Source organism: Lissotriton vulgaris, chromosome 5, assembly GCF_964263255.1.
Source record: "Lissotriton vulgaris chromosome 5, aLisVul1.2, whole genome shotgun sequence".
In the NCBI taxonomy this organism is placed as follows: domain Eukaryota; kingdom Metazoa; phylum Chordata; class Amphibia; order Caudata; family Salamandridae; genus Lissotriton; species Lissotriton vulgaris.
In genome coordinates this window covers 377,049,413-377,072,825 of record NC_141693.1, presented here as the reverse complement: position 1 = coordinate 377,072,825, position 23,413 = coordinate 377,049,413, and the positions used below count along the sequence as shown (strand labels likewise).

General features: G+C 45.1%; 1 protein-coding gene across 1 annotated transcript in view; it reads right to left on the bottom strand.

Annotated features, from left to right (window-relative positions):
• NPHP4 (nephrocystin 4) overlaps window positions 1-23,413 on the bottom strand; it is a 1,007,060-nt gene that overhangs the window by 404,149 nt on the left and 579,498 nt on the right. Inside the window, exon 17 of the mRNA XM_086921734.1 lies at window positions 17,173-17,333. Coding sequence (XP_086777860.1) covers window positions 17,173-17,333 — 161 coding nt within the window. The remainder of the gene's footprint in view (window positions 1-17,172; window positions 17,334-23,413) is intronic.

The window sequence follows — 23,413 nt, the reverse complement described above, 5'->3', positions numbered from 1 at the left end:
TGTGTGTGGCTCTGGGTGGGTGTGTGTGGCCCTGGGTGTGTATGTGTGTGGCTCTGGGTGTGTATGTGTGTGGCTCTGGGTGTGTGTGTGGCTCTGGATGGGTGTGTGTGTGTGGCTCTAGGTGGGTGTGTGTGTGTGTCTCTGGGTGGGGGGGTGTGTGTGTGTGTGTGTGGTTCTGGGAGTGTGTGTGGGGGGTCTCTGGGAGTGTGTGTGTGTGTGTATGTGGCTCTGGGTGTGTGTGTGTGGCTCTGGGTGTGTGTGTGGCTCTGGGTGTGTGTGTGGCTCTGGGTGTGTGTGTGGCTCTGGGTGTGTGTGTGTGGCTGACTCTGGGTTTGTGTGTGTGTGGCTCTGGGTGTGTGTGGCTGGCTCTGGATGTGTGTGTGTGTGGCTCTGGGCGTGTGTGTGTGGCTCTGGGTTTATGTGTGTGGTAGCAATTGCTATCTGCTGAGCTCGTCCGTAGGGTACAATAGGTCTCACATTTGCGAGAGATTAAGCTAATGGCAATGTAAATGACAATGCCATTTAGTTATCTGTTTTCAAAACCAACACATAAAAACAACATTTGTCATTTACAATTCCAATAGCTCTAACTTTTCCAAAGGCGAAACCATTGCATTGTAAATGCTTGTTAACTAATGCAAATTAAAATACCTCCAAGAAACTCACTGTGATGAAGCCCAATGCGGCCTGGTAGTAGCTCTCACTACTATATGAAGTGAAACCTTTCCTCACCTTAGGGCATGTATGTGCGCCACATGTACTTACAGGCACATTCCAGGGGTGCAACAGGTGTCCTTTGGACACCCTGGCACCCTTGGAATTGCGATTCTCAAATTGCGATTTTCTCATAGAAAATCGCAATTAGAGAATGTATCCCCATTCATTCCTATGGGCCTCTAGCCCATAGGAATGAATTGGACACTCATTCCTTAATTGCGATTCGCAATTTGCTAATCGCAATTAAGGAATGTTAAAGAGTCGCAAAAAAATTGCGAATTTTTACCTACATTCCATTTTGCTATTCTAAAAATAGCGATTCCTTAAAAATTGCTATTTGGGAATCGCAAAATGGAAATTACCTACATATGCCCCTATGACTTTAAGTGGAAAACAGTCATCCCTCTGACCATCACAAATAAACTGCACCACATTACTAGCTCCTCAGACTGCACTCACGTTACGCCACATCCAAGAGGATTCAAAATAGTCTATTTTATCAATCACCTCGCCCTGTCAGCCTACCTCCTCCCCCCTCGGTCTCTACCTCAGTTTTCCCGTATCCTCCCCTTCCCCCACCCTATTTCAGAGGACATCACCGTCTTCTCGAATACACTGTCACTAAACAATCACTTCGCATGGCGACTGTTTTTATTTTCCTCTGTTGTTACTGTAACATTAATAAGAAGCATTTTTTAATTCGTACATAGTCAAACGGATAATGATGAAGATAGCTTTAGAAACTGTTCTCCAGCTGCACACACATTCATAATTCCAACAGTCAGGAAGTTAACAATCATATTTACTCAGTTATCACATAACAAGCATGGCCCCTGAGAAAACTGCGTAAGTATATAATGCATCATCAGTAATAATCTACAGTTGGGGTAAAGGAAGCTCTCACTACTAGAGGAAGTGAAACCTTTCCTCACAGAAAGCAACTTCAATACTTCTGTTCAAACCCTGTATTCTCGTGTCTCGATTAAAGCAGTCAGTGTTATGTTCCACAGCCTCCCAGGCTCAATCCGGCCCATTAAGGAAATCTTACTTTCCACAGCTACGTTCATCAATGACTAAAGGCCACACCACCCCCACCCTCATGGAACTTTACCGACACCAACTGCAAGTCCGCATCATCTTCAAAACCAGTTGCATCAAGCTACAAAGTCAGCACGACCAGCACCCCCACCTATATGGCTAACAAGTTCACCATCTCAGGTGGCTTTCCGACACCTTCAGAATGGAGAGGAAAAAATGGAGAAAAAAAATATTTTAAAAAAAAAACCCACAAGGAAGCAGACTTATCCATAGTATTACGACTTCGGCAGTCGGACGGCCACGGGACCAACATTACGGCCAGGTTCAAGGATTCTACTGGCCTGGTGGTCTTTCACCAGCAGGAATATGCTGAAGGTGCCGCAGATGGCACCACCAAGCATATTCCAGGTTGCCATTTCACCGCCCTTTTCACTGCAGTGAACCTTCCATGAAAAGTTTGGCGGAATGACAACAAAAGGGGCCCGGATTTGGCGCATGCGGAAAGTAGGCACATGTAGTGCCCCTCTGCTTACACCCCCCTTGCTGCACGGTGAGGCATATATGCCACACCATGGCACAAAGGCGCAGGCGGCACTCTGACTGCGGCGGTCTGCATGATAGGCTCTTCTATGATTCTAGCAGACCGTCACCGTCAGACCGCAGCAGGACCACCCACCAGACCAGGATTTATCTCCTAATCCGGTGAGCGGTCATACTACAAAGGACAGCACTTTGAACCGCCTGCTGTAGGACCGCCAAAGTCGTAATCAGGCCCTTTATCTGTGGACATTGAACCATGATGTTAATCTCTTCAGTACTGTTACACTATGGTACTAACAAATCTACCATCACAGTAATCTATGATGTACAAGATGAGCCACTATCAACATAGTCTGTTTTTGCTACTCACTCACAAACCAAAAAATAAATAAAAGAGTGTCCATCTTCAACTTGTCAGACCTTATAACGGGGAGCCTTTTTTAAATACAGTCTCTTACCTACCTATGAGGGATGTTAGGAGAATGAAAGAGAACGAAGTTGCCACCTGCACCACATGGATTGGTTAAGATGATATTATGTTACCACCATAGGAATAAAAATGGCTTTGTCCTATGTTGGCAGAGAAATGTCCCCTGTTTGATATATTGTTGTGCTCCATGCCCTCGAAACTGATATTCCTATACCTGTGACCTCATTTTAGATTTTTATAATCTTGTGTGGGGCCTATACAGGCACAACTCCTGCAAGCTGACATCAGTTGCTTTCGAGACTGTCTGTGCCTCCAGATGCGGAGTCCCAAAGCAATTCCCGAGACAGCGTGCAGATTTAAAGACTTGGGATCTTATTAACCCATTCGCTGTGAGCGTTGGCCAACGGCTGTCGCGAGAAGGATCACTGAAAAAATATCGAATACAAAAATATAGGCAAAAAAAATATCGGAGTAAAAATATAGAAAGACAAAATATCGAAATCCTATCTACAAACAGGTAAGTACAAAAATGTTGAATCAAAAATATCGAATAAATATATATACATTGAACCCTGATGTTAATCTCTTCAGTACTGTTACACTATGGTACTGACAAATCTACCATCACAGTAATCTATGATGTACAAGATTAGCCACTATCAACATAGTCTGTTTTTGCTACTGACTCACAAACCAAAAAATAAATAAAAGAGTGTCCATCTTCAGCTTGTCAGACCTTATAACGGGGAGCCTTTTTTAAATACAGTCTCTTGCCTGCCTATGAGGGATGTTAAGAGAATGAAAGAGAACGAAGTTGCCACCGGCACCATATGGATTGGTTAAGATGATATTATGTTACCATAATAGGAATAAAAATGGCTTTGTCCTATGTTGGCACAGAAATGTCCCCTGATTGAGATATTGTTGTGCTCCATGCCCTCGTATCTGAACTTCTTATACCTGTGACCTCATTTTAGATTTTTCTAATCTTGTGTGGGGCCTATACGTGCACCACTCCTGCAAGCTGACATCAGTTGCTTTCGAGACTGTCTGTGCCTCCAGATGCGGAGTCCCAAAGCAATTCCGGAGACAGCGTTCAGATTTAAAGACTTGGGATCTTATTAACCGTTGGCGTTGGCCAACGGCTGTCACGAGAAGGATCACTGAAAAAATATTGAATACAAAAATATAGGCAAAAAAAATATCGGAGTAAAAATGTAGAAAGACAAAATATCGAAATCCTATCTACAAACAGGTAAGTACAAAAATGTTGAATCAAAAATATCGAATAAATATATATACATTGAACCATGATGTTAATCTCTTCAGTACTGTTACACTATGGTACTGACAAATCTACCATCACAGTAATCTATGATGTACAAGATTAGCCACTATCAACATAGTCTGTTTTTGCTACTGACTCACAAACCAAAAAATAAATCAAAGAGTGTCCATCTTCAGCTTGTCAGACCTTATAACGGGGAGCCTTTTTTAAATACAGTCTCTTGCCTGCCTATGAGGGATGTTAAGAGAATGAAAGAGAACGAAGTTGCCACCGGCACCATATGGATTGGTTAAGATGATATTATGTTACCATCATAGGAATAAACATGGCTTTGTCCTATGTTGGCACAGAAATGTCCCCTGATTGAGATATTGTTATGCTCCATGCCCTCGTATCTGAACTTCTTATACCTGTGACCTCATTTTTGATTTTTCTAATCTTGTGTGGGGCCTATACGTGCACCACTCCTGCAAGCTGACATCAGTTGCTCTCGAGACTGTCTGTGCCTCCAGATGCGGAGTCCCAAAGCAATTCCGGAGACAGCGTTCAGATTTAAAGACTTGGGATCTTATTAACCGTTGGCGTTGGCCAACGGCTGTCGCGAGAAGGATCACTGAAGAAATATCTAATACAAAAATTTAGGCAAAAAAAATATCGGAGTAAAAATATAGCAAGACAAAATATCGAAATCCTATCTACAAACAGGTGAGTACAAAAATATCGAATCAAAAATATTGAATAAATATATATACTTAATAAAAATATCGAATTTATTAAAATAACAAAAATTATTTAAAATTAATGAAATAATAACTATAATTAATTAAAACGTACTTAAAAATACTTAAATAACTTACAAATATTAAATAATAATTTAAGTTAAAAAAAATAAAAATACAACAAGCCCTCGGTATTACCATGCGCTTGGTCAGACCATCACCTCTTGTCTTTTTCGCTAGCTCTCAACATCCCAGCCCCTTCTCGCCAACCTAAAAACATTTTGACCCAGAACTGGAGTCGAGTTGATATCTCCACCTTGTGCAGCTCACTCCGCGTTTCCCTTCCGACCTTTGAGGGTCTGTCTTTACACTCTCATGCTACCACACTAGATGATTGGCTTGTTACAACTTGTGATCGCATAGCCCCCCTCAAACGGGTAACTATTAACCGTGTTCACAATGCTAATAAGTGGTTTGGCCCAGCTCTAAAAGCCAAGAAACTTGCAGTGCGACAAGCCGAGCGCGCCTGGCGTCGTGCCTACTGCCCATTAGCCAGACAGCGCTATGTTTTAGCCCTGTCTGAATATAAACTAGATATTACAGCCGCAAAAAAAGACTATTACACTGGACGCATCTTGGCGGCAGAGAATCAGCCTCGAGAGATTTTCGCGATGGTCCATGAACTTGCGGCTTCCGACAGGACTCAGACTAAAGTCCCCCCCTCACAGATTTTATGTAACTCTCTCAACGACTTTTTTATAGAAAAAGTGGCCATTATTAAGGCAAACATTCCCCCTCCCCCACCGTCCTTTTGTGAGGGCTTTATTCCTATCAATAGCCAGTTCCTGGCTCATATTCCCCCCCTGACTCTGGATTCACTTCCACCTCTTCTCAGACGGGTGAAATCTGGTTCCCCCGCTGATGTTTGCCCAGCCCACATATTAAGCCAGATCTTTCTAGATTGCCCTTCCCCTGCCCTCACCCTGCTAAATAAATCATTTGAACAGGGTACTGTCCCGCCTTCTTTCAAGGCCGCCACAATCATCCCGATACTGAAGAAACCAGGGGCGGACCCTGGCGTCCCGGCTAATTACCGTCCAATCTCCCTCCTCCCCTTCCTTGGGAAGATTGCCGAGTCCCATCTCACGCAGGTCCTTAGCTCCTTTATCGAGGATAGTAATTATCTTGCTCCCTGCCAAGCGGGTTTTCGTCCCCGCCACTCCACAGAGAAGGTGGTCATTTCAGTTCTGGACCGACTCAGGGAGGGATTGGACTCCAACGTACCTCAGGCCCTCGTTTTATTAGATCTGTCCGCCGCCTTTGACACGGTGGATCACTCCATCCTCTTACGCCGTGTCAGGTTGGCGGGCATCGAGGGCCCTCCGTTGGTTTGGCTGGAATCCTTCCTGTCTGGTCGCTCCCAGTCTGTCCATCTGGCAGAATTTGCTGCCCCTTCCCGTGAAATCACGTGCGGGGTCCCTCAGGGCTCTTCGCTGTCCCCTCTACTTTTCAACTTATATATTTTTCCCCTTATTTTTGCTTTACAGCACATGGAGGTCGCGGTGTACAATTACGCCGACGACCTCCAACTCATCTTTGATTTATCCCCGACCTCGCCAGGTCAAACCAGCTTCCAGTCCGTGATGCTATTCATCCGTGATTGGATGAATACTAACCATCTCAAATTAAATCCGGACAAAACGGAGCTGGTTCTGACGGGCGGGGTCGCAAATCCATGGTCACCTCTTTTTTGGCCCCCATCCTTAGGCACCCCTCCCATTCCTTCCCCTTCAGTTAAAACGCTGGGCATTACTCTTAATCACCAACTCACCTTACATTCACATATTAGTTCAGTTGTTTCCTCTTGTTTCTTTTCCCTACGGACTATTAGGAAAATTTCCCGTTTTTTTTCTGTGTCAGCACTTAAACTGATCGTCATGGCCATGGTACTGTCAAAAATTGATTATGGGAACATCGTCTTCAATGGTGCCCCCGCATATGCCCTTCACCGTCTACAGCTGGTCCAGAACCAGGCAGCCCGCCTGGTTTATGGCCTGGCTAAGTCACACCATTCCACCCCCCTTTTAAAAAACCTTCACTGGCTCCCTATCAAGCAACGGGCTCTGTTCAAATTAGGATGCCTTACATTTCAAGCCCGAGCGGGCACAGCTCCGGCATTTATCAACTCTGCCGTTACAAACTATTGCCCGCCGAGAGCCCTTCGTTCCTCTTCTTTGGGCCTGCTAGTAGTACCCCGTTTTAAAAAGAAAAGAGCCGGTGGTCAGAAATTCACAGTTCTGGCCCCCACTTTTTGGAACGCCCTTCCCCCTTCAATTAGACTCCTACCATCCTATATGGAATATCGTAGGGCCTTAAAAACCCTCTTGTTCCAGCAAGCATTTACTGGTTAGCCGCGTCCCCCGTTTGTTTGTTTTTACCACTGTAGCTCCCAGCGCCAAGAAACTGCTTTAGTATACGAGCGCTCTATAAATGTTTTTAAATTCAAATTCAAATTCAAATTCAACTTGATTTTTTAACACATATATATATATAAACATAATATTAATTAAAAATATATAATATTTTTGCTGTAGCATAGCAAGAGGTTAAAATGTACTATTACCACTCCAGCAACTGCAACAGTAGGGTAAACATTGGATAGGGTAGGGGTAAAAATTATTTTTCTCACTCCAGAGGGTGCAACAGTAGGGAAAGTGTTGGATAGCGTAGGGGTAAAAATTACTATTCCCACTCAAAAGGGTGCAATAGTAGGGAAAGCATTGGATAGCATAGGGGTACAAATTACTATTCCCACTCCAGAGGGTGCAACAGTAGGGAAAGCGTTGGATAGAGTAGGGGTACAAATTACTATTCCCACTCCAGAGGGTGCAACAGTAGGGAGAGCGTTGGATAGCGTAGGGGTACAAATTACTATTCCCACTCCAGAGGGTGCAACAGTAGGGAAAGCGTTGGATAGCGTAGGGGTACAAATTACTATTCCCACTCCAGAGGGTGCAACAGTAGGGAAAGCATTGGATAGCGTAGGGGTAACAACTACTATTCTCACTCCAGAGAGTGCAACAGTAGGGAAAGCGTTGGATGGCGTAGGGGTAGAAATTACTATTCCCACTCCAGAGAGTGCAACAGTAGGAAAAGCATTGGATAGCGTAGGGGTAAAAATTACTATTCCCACTCTAGTGAGCTTAACAGTAGAGAAAGTAAATATTTAATATATAAAAAAAATAAATTAAATATCAATACCAAAAAAAGGTATTAAAAAGTAAATACCAATTTAATACAATATAATGAATTAATGAAAAAATAATAATTATTAAAATTCATTAACTTTCAATATAAACTAATTACCAATTTACAATTAATTAATTAAAAATAAAATTGTATTACCAATTAATTCAAAATAAATACCAGTAAATAAATAAAAACATTTAATTAATTACAATTAAATAACTTCCCACCCTATTCCCCTATAAACCCACAACCCGCTACGGAAAATAAATTAATTAAATTCACATAATTATCAATTAAACCAATAATAAAAATTAATTACAATTAAGAATTAATTAATTACCAACAAAAAATTACATTTCTTTTCCAAATAAATACCAATATATACATTAAAATATTTAATTATTAAAATTAAATAACTTCCCACCCTATTCCCCTATAAACCCACAACAGAAAATAAATTAATAAAATTCACATAATTATCAATTAATAAAAATTAATTACTAAATTAAGAATTAATTAATTACCAATTAAAAATTAATTAACAATGTATTCAAAATAAATACCAATAAATAAATTAACATATTTAATTAATTATAATTAAATTACTTCCCACCCTATTCCCCTATAAACCCACAACCCGCTACAGAATTAAATTACGCAAAATTTAAATAACATAAAATTCATTACGTAAATTAATTACAAAAAAAGACACTTATCACACATATACTAACATACAAAACACTTTAAAAAATTTGATATTATTAAACATTCGATAATTTTAATAACCTATATTATATACATCGATATTTTGATTTTCAATATTTATAAAAATCGATATTACATTACTTACCTTAAAAACGATATTTTTGATGACTATATTCTGTCCATTCGATATTTTGTCCATTCTATATTTTGAAGTCGATATTTGTATAATTCAATATTTTTTACTCAATATTTTGTCAGTATACCTCGCGAGAACTACCTCCGTCTGTTGGGCGACACAACCCCGCCCGTGCACAGAAACGTCTGCACCGCGGCGGATTCTATGTCGCGACTAAAGGGTTACAGGTAGAGACCAAACACAGAACGGGACGGGTGAGTGGGTCGGTGAGGAATCTGTGGCTACATAGATTCTCTACCAGAAAGAGCATTACTGAAGCTAAGTATCTTGTTCTTCTGATAGAGACTTCTTGCCGCAGATTTCTCACCTTTTCAATATATACCATACTAGTACCTAATAGGGGCTGTGGATAGACTAAAACCATAAAGTTTGGCAACATTGAGGGGGTCATTAGGAAGACGGGTGGACTTAGTCCATCCGCCATCCTATCGGGACTAGGGACCGCCCGCCATAAGGGCGGGGGTCCCGATGTTGGAATTAGGATGCGCCCACCACAGTGGCGGGCGCATCCCTCAGTTTTAACATTGTGGCGGGCGGTGCTCTCTGCTGCTTCTTGTATGCAAATGCTGGGGGGTACCACCCATGTGTACCCCCTAGTCACCTTCACTCTGGGGGCCCGCATGGGGCTTCCAGAGTGAAGACCGCATGCCTTTCCGTGGCGGCATCGCCGACACGGAAAGGCATCTCCTTTGGCCCATCATAATATGTCTGGCGGTGTCTATTAGACACCGCCACCATATTATTCTTTTTCCGCACCGGCCGCAAGGCGACCGGGGCAGAAAAGCGGCGGACGGTCTTTCCGTCCGCCGCAGTCCCCCCCGCCATCCTAATATGGCGGGGGAATTCTGGTGATGATGTCGGGCAGATTGCCCCCGCCAGACAGGCGGGGGCTACCGCCAGCCTGGCATGGGCAATCCGCCCGACATAATAATGGGCCCCTGAGCGTGTAAAATGCCATTCTAAGCAGACCAGGCTGTCCAAACAACAGAGCTTCGTGAAAGTAAAGAGGGACGCCCACATAGTTGCCTGGCATGTGTCAAGGACAGGGAATATGCATACTAAAGGAGTTGCAGCACCTTTGGCCCTTGTGGAATGGGCACACAGTCATTCTGGAGGCTGCTTCTTCACCAATGTGGTAGCAGCTCTTAATACAGAGCACCATCCAGCATGAGATGGTAAATTTCTGCACAGCCTTTCCTTTTTATGCTCCGGCAAACACCACAGAGAGCTAATCGTCCACCCGGTGGTCTTTTAGTGCGATGTAAAAGCTAAATGCATTTTTAGAGTACAAGCGATTGAGCCTCTCCTCCTCCTTAGAGGGGGTGAAGTGGAGCACAGAACACCAGCAGGGTGATGGTTTAGATGGCGTGAACAACAGTCCAACTTTGGGGAGAAAGGCTGTCCGAGTACGCAGAACCAGTTTGGCGGCGAAGAAGATGGTGTCCGGTGGGTGAACACACAGAACCAGGAGGTCACTCACACGCCATGCTGAAGTGATGGCAGCAAGGAGCACTGTTTTGATGGTAAGGAGCCCTAAAGGTCAATATCACAAAAAGAGAAGTGAGAAACATGAGTTGCAGCCCTTTCAAAAAACTAATTGAAGAGGCAAGCACATGAAGGCCAAGAGGGCAGGAGGATAACCTATAACAGTGGCCATAGCAAGGCCTTGCCAGGCGAGAGACAGCACAAATAGTAAGACATTGGACACCTTTGCATGTAGGGAATCAATCTTGTGAGTCCTGCACCAAACCACAAACTTATCCCAACGACAGGTGTGTAAAGTTCTTGTTGAGAGATGTCTGGCTTCCAAGACGACATCAACCCCCTCTGGAGCAAGGTCAAAGGTTGTCAGCTGTTGCCTCTTAATTTCCACAAATGAAGGTGGATGTTGCGAAGACCAGATGTGAACCAGACCATCCCCAAAAGGCAGCCTGATCGGAGGACACATGATCAAGCCCAGGAGTTTTGGATACCATACTCTCGATGTCCAGTCCAGAGGCACAAGAATGACTTGGAATCCGTTTGTCCTGATCTTGAGAACTTGGGGCAGGAATGGTATCAGAGGGAAGGCATTTAGTAGCCCAAGGATCCAAATGAGACAGAACGTGTCTCTAAGCAAAAGACGCCTTAGAAACTCCAAAGTGCAAAAGTGCTGACATTACAAATATGCATCAGATTGAGTCAAGGTTCTCCCCATTCGTAGGACGAGACCTAGCAATACCTCCAGGTTTAGCTGCAATGTGTGATCTGCTACACGCCAGCGTCTAAACTGTTCTGTCCTAACATTCAACAATCCTGCCAGGTGGTTCACTACCAGGATAATTCATGGAAGGCCAGGTTATTTCCAGAGGCGCAAGGCAACGGGTCATTGATCCATCCACCCTGTTTGCTGCAGTACCACCTGGTGGTGGTGAGCTCCTTCGGCACCTGTATTAGTCTCCCTTTGATGGACAGAAGGAAGGTTTTCAGCAACAAGCGGATGGCCCTCAGCTCCAAAAGGTTGAGACCAGTGCACTCTGATCGTCATCTCTACCAGAAGGCTGCCCCAACCCGGACGTGATGAATCGGTCACCCTTATTAGCTCTGGGAGGAGAAATGAGAGTGTCTTCTGCTGACCCAATTGTGGTCCAATAACCACCATTGCAGATCTTACGCATTTTCCTCCGAAGTCTGGATGTAGCCTGAAAGGTCCAATTGATGTTGGGCCTACAGAAACTTCTGGCCCCACTGCAGGGCCTGCATATGCCACCTAGTGAGCTCAACCAGCAAGATACAGGAGGCCATCAGTCCCAGCAGCCTCAGAGTTGATCTTAATGAAAGTCAGGCCCAAGACTGAAAGATTGGGATCATAGCCTGAATGTCCTGAACTCTCTTCCCGGGGATAGGCATTAAACTGAACCGTGTCCAGAATGACTTGGATGAAGGGGTGAATCTGAGAATGAGCCTTGTGTGACTTTAGCACGTTTATCATAAACCCCAAAGATGATGGGAGGTTTGCCGAAGTCTGAAGCTGATTGACGACTGCGTGTGTGAGCCCACCTTCAAGAGCCAGTCATTGAGGTAGGGGAAGAAGGGCTCCCCTGACCTCCAAAGTAGTGCTGCCACCACTGCCATTACTTTTGAGAACACTCAACAGGTGATGGAATTTCAAATGGAGGCACAGCGAAATGGAAATGCTCCTCTTCCACTATGAACAGTTGGTAGCGCCGATGGGCAGGCAGGACAGAAATATGGAAATAGGTGTCCTGCAGATTCAATGCCACTATCCAGTCTCCAGCGTCTAGGGAGGACAAGACCTGGCCAGGGAAAGAATCTGGAATTTCTCCTTCCAGAGGAAGAGATTGAGAAGGTGCAGATCTAAAATGGGCCTAAGACCTCCATTCTTATTAGACACCAGAAAGTAGCAGGAATAGCAAACACGCCTTACTTCTGGCAATGGCACCCTCTCTATAGCCCCTTTGGCAAATAAGGCTAGCACTTCCTGCTGCAAATAGAGAGATGTTCTATCGTCAGTCGTTGGGAAGATGGCACAATATGTGGTGCTGACCAAAGGAAGAGCAAGGCGTACCCTTTACGGACAATTTGAAGGACCCACCTGTCTGATGTGATTCCTTGCCAACCAGGATAGAATCAGTAGATTCTGCATCCCATTGGGTGGCAACGACCCTGTGATGTACAGTAAAGATGTTTGGTAGGTAGAGCTGCGGGAAGTGTGGTGGACTGGGTGGTATGCTGACCTTGGCCGTAGAGGGGGTAGGCACCACAGCCTCTCCCACGAACCTCGTGGGTTTCCTGTTGGGGTGGGATAGGGCGATGGTTGGGAATGCCGTGACCTAATCCATGAACAGACCGGAGGAACTGCTGCTGACGAGGATGGGTAGAGAGGACGAGGGAGCAAGCTGTGCCCCTATGCTCCTGGAAGCGCTCAAGGGCAGAGTTAGCCTTGTCCCTAAACTAGGGCGTCCCATCAAACGGCATGTACATCAGTGAGGACTGGACATCGCCCAAGAACCCAGTGGTTCAAAGCCATGCATGGAGGCGAATCACAACATTTGTGCCTATGGCACGCCCAACAGAGTTGGTAGTGTTGAAGCCACAATGATTTGTGAACTTGGCCACACCAACCATCCTGAATTGCCTGTGAGAGGACAGGATGAGGGTCTTACGTAACTCCGGGGAGAACTCTGGGGAACCACTGAGTCCCAAAGGGTGTGGACATAGTTGCCTAGCAGGAAGGAGGCATTAATTGATTGGAGGGTCAAGCTGGCTGAGGGGAATAACCTCTTCCCAAATGTCTCCAATGTCTTAGATTCCCAATCAAGGGGATTGTTTGGGAAACTGTCGGGTTAGTCTAGCTAGTGGAAGCTTGCACCACAAGACTCTCTAGAGAGGGGCGCTGGGACAAAAAGACCAGGTCGCCTGGAGCAGAAAGGTGGTGCCTGGCAATCTGATAGTTCACTGGAGGACCAGTACAAGGCTTAGCCCAAGTCCTGAGAAGAGTATCTGTCAAGGCCCCACTAAATGGGAGAAGAAGCTCAGAAGCAGCCTCACCAGGCTGCAGGACATCGGTCAGTAAAATGCTTTTCACCTCTGTGGTGGTCTGCGGCGGGGACAGTGTCAGTACTGGAACCAAGGGTAAAAGTGGCACAGAGGGTTCTGCTGGCACAGAGGGTGAACCCGCCGTGGTAATCCAGGAGGAGTGCATCTTGGCTGTGAGGGGCCTGAAGGCATGCTAGAGGGTGCCCACAAAGATCCAAAGGGCTGGAGTATAGCTGCGCAGAACTTTGAGTCAGCGCAACATGGCTGAAGGTCCCGAAAATTAGGGTTGTGCTCGATCCAGTTCCAGAATCTGTTCCGAAGTCAGTTTGCTTTGAGAATGGGAACAGGATCTCTGGTGGCACCCCCGCGCTTCATCAGGTGAACGGGAATGCCGAAAAGGAGCAGAACTCCACTTTAACTTCTTGTGCTTCTAGTGCTTACTTGAAGATTTGGAGCATGGTGAAGACCAGCCTCTAGAGTGGCTCCGTAGGCTCTGGGAATGGGAGTGGGTACGAAATCGAGCCTTGGACTGGTAGCAGGCTTGGCCTCAGCCCAATGTTGTGTCTTCTTGTGTATGGCGATGTAAAGTTTCACTTTAAGTTCCCTGATGGTCTTTGAGTTCATCAACGCAGAGTCTCCACAGGTCTTGAAGTCATGGCTGGATCCCAGACACCCCAAGCACACCTGTTGAGGATCCAACACAGACATCTGTTTGCAACAGTCCCTACAGGGTTTAAAACCTGTCATTTTAGGGGGTGACATCCCTTGCAAGTTGCAGGTAAAGGGCCTCTGAGAGACAAACTCCAAATCAGCGTCTAGTGGCATGAAAAGAAAGGAACCGACATTAGAGTGTCGGAGTGGCACCTATATAGGCCCCCCATGTCATCTCCGGAGCGGAAAGGCATTAGTGGGGAGCCACAAGGGGCCACATTTCGTGTGCAGAGGTACTATGGAAAGGTTTACAGGTCCACTGTGATGCCTGGGGAACCTGCAGCTAGAAGTCTATCAGAATGTGTGTTTACATTCTCATTTGATTAAAGTTCGGACGATGAACCCGCAATCCTGAATGTCGACATCTCTTGTGTTGCAGATATACACGTGTACGTGTAGGACGTGTGCTAGGATTGATAGTGTTTTTGCACATGTCCCTTTTGAAAACCCACAGCCTGGACCAGAGTACAAAATTGAGGAAAGGTTGCTTTCCCCAGACAGCATATGTGCATTGCTGGAATCAGCACCTGGAGCTGTGTGCCCGTACTGTAGGCCATACTTATGCTGGGCTATGTGCTTGCTGGTGGCCCTTGTGCTGCACAACTGGACTGTGGGACTTCATCACTGACAAAGTTTGGTGTTGGCTCAGGATCAATCCCAAAGATGAAGAGACCCCAAGAGGTGCAGGAGCTGTACCCATAGGCAATAGTTCAAACTCTGACCAGGGAGGGAGGAACCCACAGAAAAGGGGGCTACCCATGATGGATAGGTGGTAGAGTAGCAGAGATAGTCGGAAAGGCCCCTAGATGCATAAAGACTCACTACTGTAACCCGGGTATCCTTGAATTATTGTATGTCTAGTTCTGTGTTTTCTGGGTAATAAAGTTCTTGAATTGTATACAGAGAGGCACTTAGCTGGACATTGCTCCTACTGAGTTGCTGGGTGGTGTTGAGTACTGAACCTGGGCACCTCCACACTAACCTCTTTGAGAAACCCCTGACTGCTCACCCTCTCTCTCTCACTGATGGTAAAGTGTGGTAAGGGAAAGACTTTGGAAAGTTTAAAGAGCCATTGTGGGACAGGTCCCAGGACAGCACTGGTAAGATGCCTCAACCCCACACAGTTGTGGTCCTGCAGCCCTTGCCTTCCCAGTGGCCTACTGAATGGGATCCAGACCCCGGTGAGGGAGGGGGATTAGGAGCTGAATGGTGTCCTTGGACCTGCAGAATGTGGAAAGTAGAAATAAAAAAACTGAGGTCAGCGCTTAGGGGCGGCTGTTTTATGAGGCTCCACTCTATCACTTCTGGGACAGTACAGAGCCAGTGGGGAGCCACGCAGAGTCACTTAGCGCGCAGGAGGACTTCTAAGGAAAGTTGCTCTATCCAGTCTGGTGAGTATTCTAATGTGAGGAATCAGTGGTTAGAAGTGTCCACCAGGAGCTACTTTTCTGTTCCACGGTCTGCCATAGAATTCAAGACCTGCAGAACCAGGCTGGGAAATTCCACAATGGCTCGTACGCGCTGGAGAAAACTCCCCTTAAGCAGGGACGCTTTTTTCATTATCAAAAACAAACCCCCAGCGTGGAGTTTTGTTTCTGAAAACAAAAAAAATGTTGACAAAACATGGCGGCAGACGGGGCCTTTAGTTTGCAGAAAGTTCTTCCACAACACAGCTGGTAGCAGTTTCAGGAAACTGATTTCGAAAGACACAGCAAATATCTTTACGCATCTTGACTGGACCTTCTGCCAGGGTCTAAATAACACCATTTTCCCTTTGAAAACCATGTGCAGCAATTCAAAACTGTTGTAACTGACTCAACCTCCTGGTTCCGAGTTCCCATCAGAAAGATACAGTGTTTGGGTTAAAGTACATCTTATCGCAACCAAGTAAAGCCACGCAAAACGAAATGAGGTACACGTAAGCTATGACATACATTACTGAGAGAAAACGTTGACCAAATCCTTCAGATATTAAAAATACTAGAATCTCACAGTAAATCTGCACCCTACTTTTTGTAAAGTAAAACGCCATAATCATGTAACCTCACACTATTGTGACATGCAAAACAGCCCTCATGAGTTGCAAAGAAAAACCTATGCCTGACAACAACAAAAAGTTCTAGGTGGTGCTGGATGACTTTGAATGCACAGCGGCCAGAACATCCAACATTTACTGTTATACAAATGTCTTGTAATCTTCTCTGAAAAGAAGGCTTTTTACTGGAAGACCAAGGTTTGCTGTGAGACCTGGGCCTTTTGTGTTTTTCCCCGTGCAAGTCCCAGCAAATTCTCCAGTAGGAGTCCCAGTGCTTTGAGTGAAGAGAACTAGCCCATTTACCACACAGTGGGACACCTTAACAAAGTTCAGAAAGCAAACTTGTCCGAGACATCAAGTTTAATACATGAAGTCTTAAAATTCAACGGAAGGCAAGTTTCACATTTCCATATGCCACGCTAAATCCCCAAATACCACATAATGAATCATTGGAATTAGATTTTTAAAAGTGCCTTTATTCATTTGCTACAATCTCTCTAAAAAAAAGGCCAGTTTAACAGTCTTAAAAAAGGAGCAAAATATATGTGTGACTTTTAAGACCATTGGACATGGCTCCAAGAGCGTTACAAAATCCTGAAATGTGGAAAATGGAACCAAATTGATTGGACCATGAGCTAAATTCTTCAGTCGGTGTTGGGCAATATCAGTGCAACACACTGGGGTATAGGATCCCTCCTCCCTACTCACCTAATCCTATTTCCCCAGTACCCTACTCACTACAATGTGATAGTCTGTTAAAAAAGAATTCAGGGTCTCACCTTGATATTTCATAGGGAGTAGTTTCAATTAGAAATAAAATAAATTACTCAGGTTCTAAGGCTATTCATTCACGTTAAATAGAAGACCTGGATATCCAGAGGATCATTGTAAACACAAGACTGCTTATTAAAGGGAAAAACAGAATTCTATAAATAGATTGATCATTTGTTTTGCAATGGCTATTTTGCATATAAATAATTACACGAGTAATAAAACAAGATTTACTTTAATTTCAACTGCAGCAGATCCAATCAGAAGCAAGGAATCACCGTCCCAGACATCAATCTGAAGAGTATGAATAGCAAGATAGCGTATAAACCACCGCTGTTCTCCAGGTTTCAGAAACGCAGGTTCCACCATATACTTCAGTTGGTATCCAGGAAGTCCTAGAATTGAATGAAGTTTACACATAAAGAAAAATGTTATGTTCGAATGCTGGATATCACCTTCTACTGATTCAATCACAGTAGTTTGGAGTGTAAGAAAACACAGAGTTTTAGAGATGACACCATTTGAAGAACGATTTAAAGCATTATAAAAAAACGAAAACTACGTAACACATCAGTATGCACTAAAACAGAAAACATTAATTATCTGTAACAATTTGTTTGCAGCTTGTAGTGGTGTAATCTCAAATGCTTAAACCCCCCCCCCCCCCCCCCCCCCCCCCCCCCCCCCCCCAACGGGTATACCCCACAAACCTTGGTTTACTTTCTGTTGATGTTGGGGATTGTGGGACGACACATGGGAGGGGGGTGGGGCTGGGATACTGGCAAGTTGGGGATGCTACAGTGGGTGGGGGGAGGAAGAGAAACAGATAAAGTTGGGGAGAGTATGGAGGAGAGGGAAAGGGAGTGCTTGCGGAACTTGCTAACACTACAGGGGAGGGTTGCTGAAACAGTTGGGGATGTTTGGATTAAAAAACGGAATACATTGCAGGGACAGGTTGAAGACACCCAGAGAGGGCAAAAGGTTGGGGAGGAGTTTCATATGCTTTGGTTTGACAGAATTGGGGTATGTCAGTGGGTGGCAGGGGGGCAGGATGACAGTGTACACCGAAATGTAAGGTTTAAGCGAATGATTTTCAGGGAAGCATGGAACCTGTTACATGTTCGAATTCTATTGATCAGAGCAACTATGAGAGTAGAATGTAATCGATGCCGTATTTCAATGCAATGTTATGGGATACTGCTGAATGCTTATGGCCAATGATGACAGGGGACGAGTATCGATCCTAACGTGGAATGTCCGGGGACTAAATAATGCAAGGAAATGTCGCAATGTGTTATGTGTTAACATATTTAGTTAGACACGGCGTCCATATCACCTTATTGCAAGAGACGCACATAAAGCCGGGCACACCTCATGGGTTTGCTGCGAGATGGGCGGGAGTGAGGAAGTTCTCCTCATATTCAGCATATGCCAGAGGTACAGTTGTATTAGTCAAAAAGTCAGTACACTTTCAGGAATTGGGGAGTGCGGTTGATGCTGAAGATAGATATGTGGTGCTTTGGGGCAGACTGGGCACGGACACAGTAACGATAGTCAATTGTTATGCACCAAATGTGGACACTCCGGAATTCTTTACAAATCTTTGGGGTAAGATAGTGGAAATAGGTTCATCACATGTGATATGGGGAGGGGACTTTAATGTGGCATTGGTCCCTGGATTGGATCGCTCAGATGGTAGTGCGCAGTATAACAGACTGGCACGTGACACTCTCAAGGCTATAATAGAGGATGAAGGATTGATAGATAGCTGGCGATTTGTTCACCCAACACGGCAAGAAGGGACACACTTCACGGCATACTCTAACACATGGGCTAGGCTGGATTACTGTTTTTTAACTCGGGGACTGAGTGTAGATTTAGGAAAAGTACTGCACTTGGCTAGAACTTATTCGGATCATTGTCCAGTGCTGGTAAAAGTACGGATCCCAGGCTACGGAAGGACCAGGGCCCCATGGAGACTATTACCTACTATTCTGTTAGATCCGGTGTTCCGCATGGAACTGGGTGAAGAAATAGAGGCCTTTTTTCCCAGGAATAAGGGGTCAGTCCAAAGTGTTGAGACAGTCTGGGAGGCATTTAAAGTAACGATTAGGGGCTATTGCATATCTAAAAGTTGTGGGGTGCTGAAAGATATACAGGGGACTCTACGTAAACTGGAGCTGGACTTGAAGGACTTGGAGGGGGAGATGGTGCGGACACCAGGTACCACAGCGCATCGTCTATTTAGAGAAAAACTTACGCAGTATGAGGAGGAGGCAGCCCGAGAAGCTAATTTCAAGGGTAAACATTGGGTAGCCAGGAGATATTGTGAGGGGGGTAGACCCGGAAAGGTGCTAGCGGCAGTCACAAGGAACCCACGATTTAGCACATACATACTTGAAACACACAGTCCAAGTGGTGCCAGGTGTCAGTCTACGATGGAAATACAGGAGGTGTTTAAGTCATATTATGCAGGGTTGTACTCGTCACGGCAGACACAAGAGGTCGACTATGCCGGATTCCTGGACGATATTGCGTTATGCTGGTTAAGCGACGGTCAGAGGAGATTTCTTGCCGCCCCCCTAGAACTAGATGAGATCAGGGATGCCATTATGTCCTTGAATAATGGAAAGGCAAGTGGGTTGGATGGCATTCCTGCAGAGTTTTACAAATGTTACATTACTATAATGGCACCTGTACTAAAGGAGGTGTTTGAGGAATCGCTGGAGGTAGGGGTACTGCCCGGTTGAATGAGGGAGGTAGTGATAGCCTCACTGTTGAAACCTGGTAAGGATCCAAGGCATTGTGATTCATACCGTCCTCTTTCACTCATTAATTGTGATGCCAAAATATTGGCTAAGGTGTTGGCAAATCGCCTGTCCTTGCTCATGACGGATTTAGTGTTGCCTGATCAGGCGGGGTTTATCCCCGGGCGTGATACTACTCATAACCTGCGTACGCTGTTTTCCCCAATTGCCACTATTGCCCCGGATCTTCCTGTCACAGCCGTTTTTCTAGACGCTACGAAAGCGTTTGATTCTGTGGAATGGAAGTACCTATTCACAATATTGAATAGAATGGGAATCCCTAGACTGTTTGTGGCATGGGTGGAACTTCTCTATACCAGACCGGTGGCGAGGGTTACGATCAATGGGGAGCTGTCCTCTCAGATTACCATCACAAGAGGAACTCGTCAGGGTTGCCCGCTATCGCCATTGCTATTTGCCATCGCAATGGAGCCGCTTGCATGTCGGGTGAGACAATTGTATAAGGAAGCTGCATTTAATTGCTTCCAGCGACAGATAGGCCTTTCCTTATATGCCGATGACATTACTCTCTATGTCAAAGATCCACAGGTGCATCTCAATCCCATCTTACGAGAATGTATAGTATTTGGGCACTTATCGGGTGTCGAAATGAACTGGAAGAAATCGCAGTTTTTTCAATTGACTCCAGCGATGACGCGGTTCCAATTAGACTATCCACTAGAATGGTGTGAGGGAGACTGTCGATATCTAGGCATCGTGGTATCACGGGGATAGGGTGGAAACCCTGAGACTTAATTACGGGACGGCTATCACCAAATTGGAAGACACGGTCACGAAATGGCTGGCCTTGCCATTATCTATGGCTGGCAGAGCGTCTCTCATTAAAATGGTGGTGTTGCCGCGATTTTTGTACTTGTTCCAGAACATTCCATAGTACCCAGGCACCTTCTTCTTCAAACAGCTTAGATCGATACTGATTAGATTGTTCTGGGGGGGAAACAACCGAGATTAAAGTGGTCTGTCATTACTCTTCCATATGTTAAGGGAGGGTTTGATGTGCCAGACTTTGAGGCGTATTATTTAAGCGCGCAGGCGCATTATACATATTACTGGGTCAAACCACTTCCTTATATGCCACAAATAGCGGCGGAAGACTGGGTAGCACGTCCGCTTCCCCCCAGTGGACTGATTCATGGTACTGTCCAGAGCCTTGATATACCACCAACGACAGTGACGTGCACGATGGATGCCTGGAAGAGGATCGCGAAAATATTGAATTTCAAATTGCTGTATTCCCCACATATGCCACTTACATACCATCCCCAGTTGTCGCTGTTGCAAGAGAAGGGTTTCCACCTGATGTGTGCAAAATTGAAAATCACAACATGGGGGGACCTGTTTATTAATGGGAAACTCCGTACACGCGAACAACTGTTCCAACATGTTCAACCCACACCATTAGAAGTTTTCTATTATGTGCGACTGAGGCAAGGGTTAAGGGAGGTACTGCCGCACTTCCCGGACGAACCGGTCATAGTCTTGCCATTACATGCGATGTTGATGTCGGATGGACGCCATCTGGTTTCCAAGTTATACAAAACCATCAGAACACAACGTGAATGCCCAGAAGGCAAGGCGTGCAGTCAGTGGGGCGCGGACATTGAGGTTGATATTTCTGAGACTCAATGGCAATATTGCTGCGGCATTACTGCCCATATATCGTCGAGTTGCCGACTGAAAATAATCCATTTCAAATATCTTCAGAGGCTCTACTATACACCTGCCCTGAAATTCCGTTTCAAATTGTCAGATACAGACAGGTGCGATAGGTGCCGTGCTGAAGCTGCGGGTTTCTTTCACTTGGAATGGGCATGCCCGGGTGTATATGCTTTCTGGACGCAGGTCCACGCAGCGTTTGCGATAATGATAACGGGGGAGATTGAGTTCACACCACTTGTAATGCTATTGGGCTTCACACTTTGCACCGCCAAAGCAACGAGACGATTCCTGGACGTTGCCTTGCTGTTGGCCAAACGTAGGATAGCCTGTCGCTGGGGCAGGGGGAGAGCTCCTAAGTTTAAGGACTGGCTAACTGATGTTATATATTGTCCAGATCAATCTAATGTGTATGCAGAGTTATTGCCAGTACGCAATAGACCCAAAGACATATGGGGTCCGTTACAGGTCTATCTGTTGGATGCGACGACACAACAGGCGGACGAGAGTGGGGATGAGATGTGATTGCACGAAATGGCATCGCTCCTACACTGGAAATAGTGATCGCTTCAAGTTGCTCTAATATCCATGTTATTTGGCTTACGATGTACAAACATGTATCGGTTGTTGATCTGAAATGCTTATTAAGGGGGGTCTGTATGTACTGATGGTATGCTTGTATGTTTTACTATGACAAAATTATAATAAAAACGTGTTTAAAAAAAATAAAAAAATAAAAATAAAAACTTCAATGCAGAATAATCTTTTATTCCAAAAAGCCTGAAGACATCATAGGGATGTAAGCACGTTCCAAGAGAAGCCTGTGCTGCGCATCCAGACATGACCTGATCACCACACTGCTGCCCATGGTGTGACCTGCACAGTAGACTATAGCTAGACTGGCTCTCAACATACACTAACCACATCATGTCTGTCTTGAATTGTTTAATAAAAAGCATTCCTGAATTCCGTGGGAACAGCAGTGAAAATCTTTCTGGCACGCTTTTAAGGTTCAGGGACTCAAACCGAACTGGCAGATGAGAGCACCCTCTTCCTGAACATGTCTATGTACATTGATTCCCTATCTGTCAAAGTAGTGGGGAGTGTGTGAGGATGATCCTGATGGTGGAAGCCTGAACAACCAAGCTCTTAGGATTTGGGTGCTGGGTCAGGCATATGATGCCTTGTCACTGTGCAAATTACTAGGAATATGACTCTTCTCTCCACATAGATTTTTACCGCATGCTGTAAAACGCGGTTGTAACAACGACCGCGTAACCGCGTTGTGACAACGCATACCATTACTCCGCAAGTCGTTACAACGACTTGCGGAGGGGGGGGCACTGGATGTTGGAATAGTAAAATGTACTATTCCAACTCCAGTCTGTGCGGACTTTAGGGAAGGTGTTGGATTTTAAATCCAACATCTTCTCTTCCCCTCCCGCAAGTCGTTGTAACGACTTGCAGAGTAATGGTATGCGTTGTCACAACGCAGTCGTTCTAACGACTGCGTTGTGTCAGCATGCAGGGTCACAGATGCGGAGTGAAGGTGCTTTACCAATTACTAGAAATGCTGGGCATGGCTTGGAACAGGTCGCCATCCATGACTCTGTCAAAGTTTTGTAAATGGATAGCGTAGTTAAAGAGGCAGGCCCAGATTGCAAGATCTTTTATTGGTTTGTCTTGATATCAACTTTGGGTAGCTGAAGTTACAACACTTCTGTGGCCTGAGGACTATCACCACAAAAAGATCCTGAGTCCAATTTATTGGAAATAGCCAGGTCACTTGCATTCTATAAATCTAAATACAGATCTGCAGCAGTGTAATGTGGGTATAGGAAATCATCACTTACATGTGGAATGTTTTGGAGGCCCTGGATGTTGTCCGAATCCAATTCAAACACGGCCTCTACCCTTCACTGATAATATCGTGGAATTGCCTGGGAATCCTCTCATGACATGGGCTGAGCTTTGGTTATCTCATAATGAGT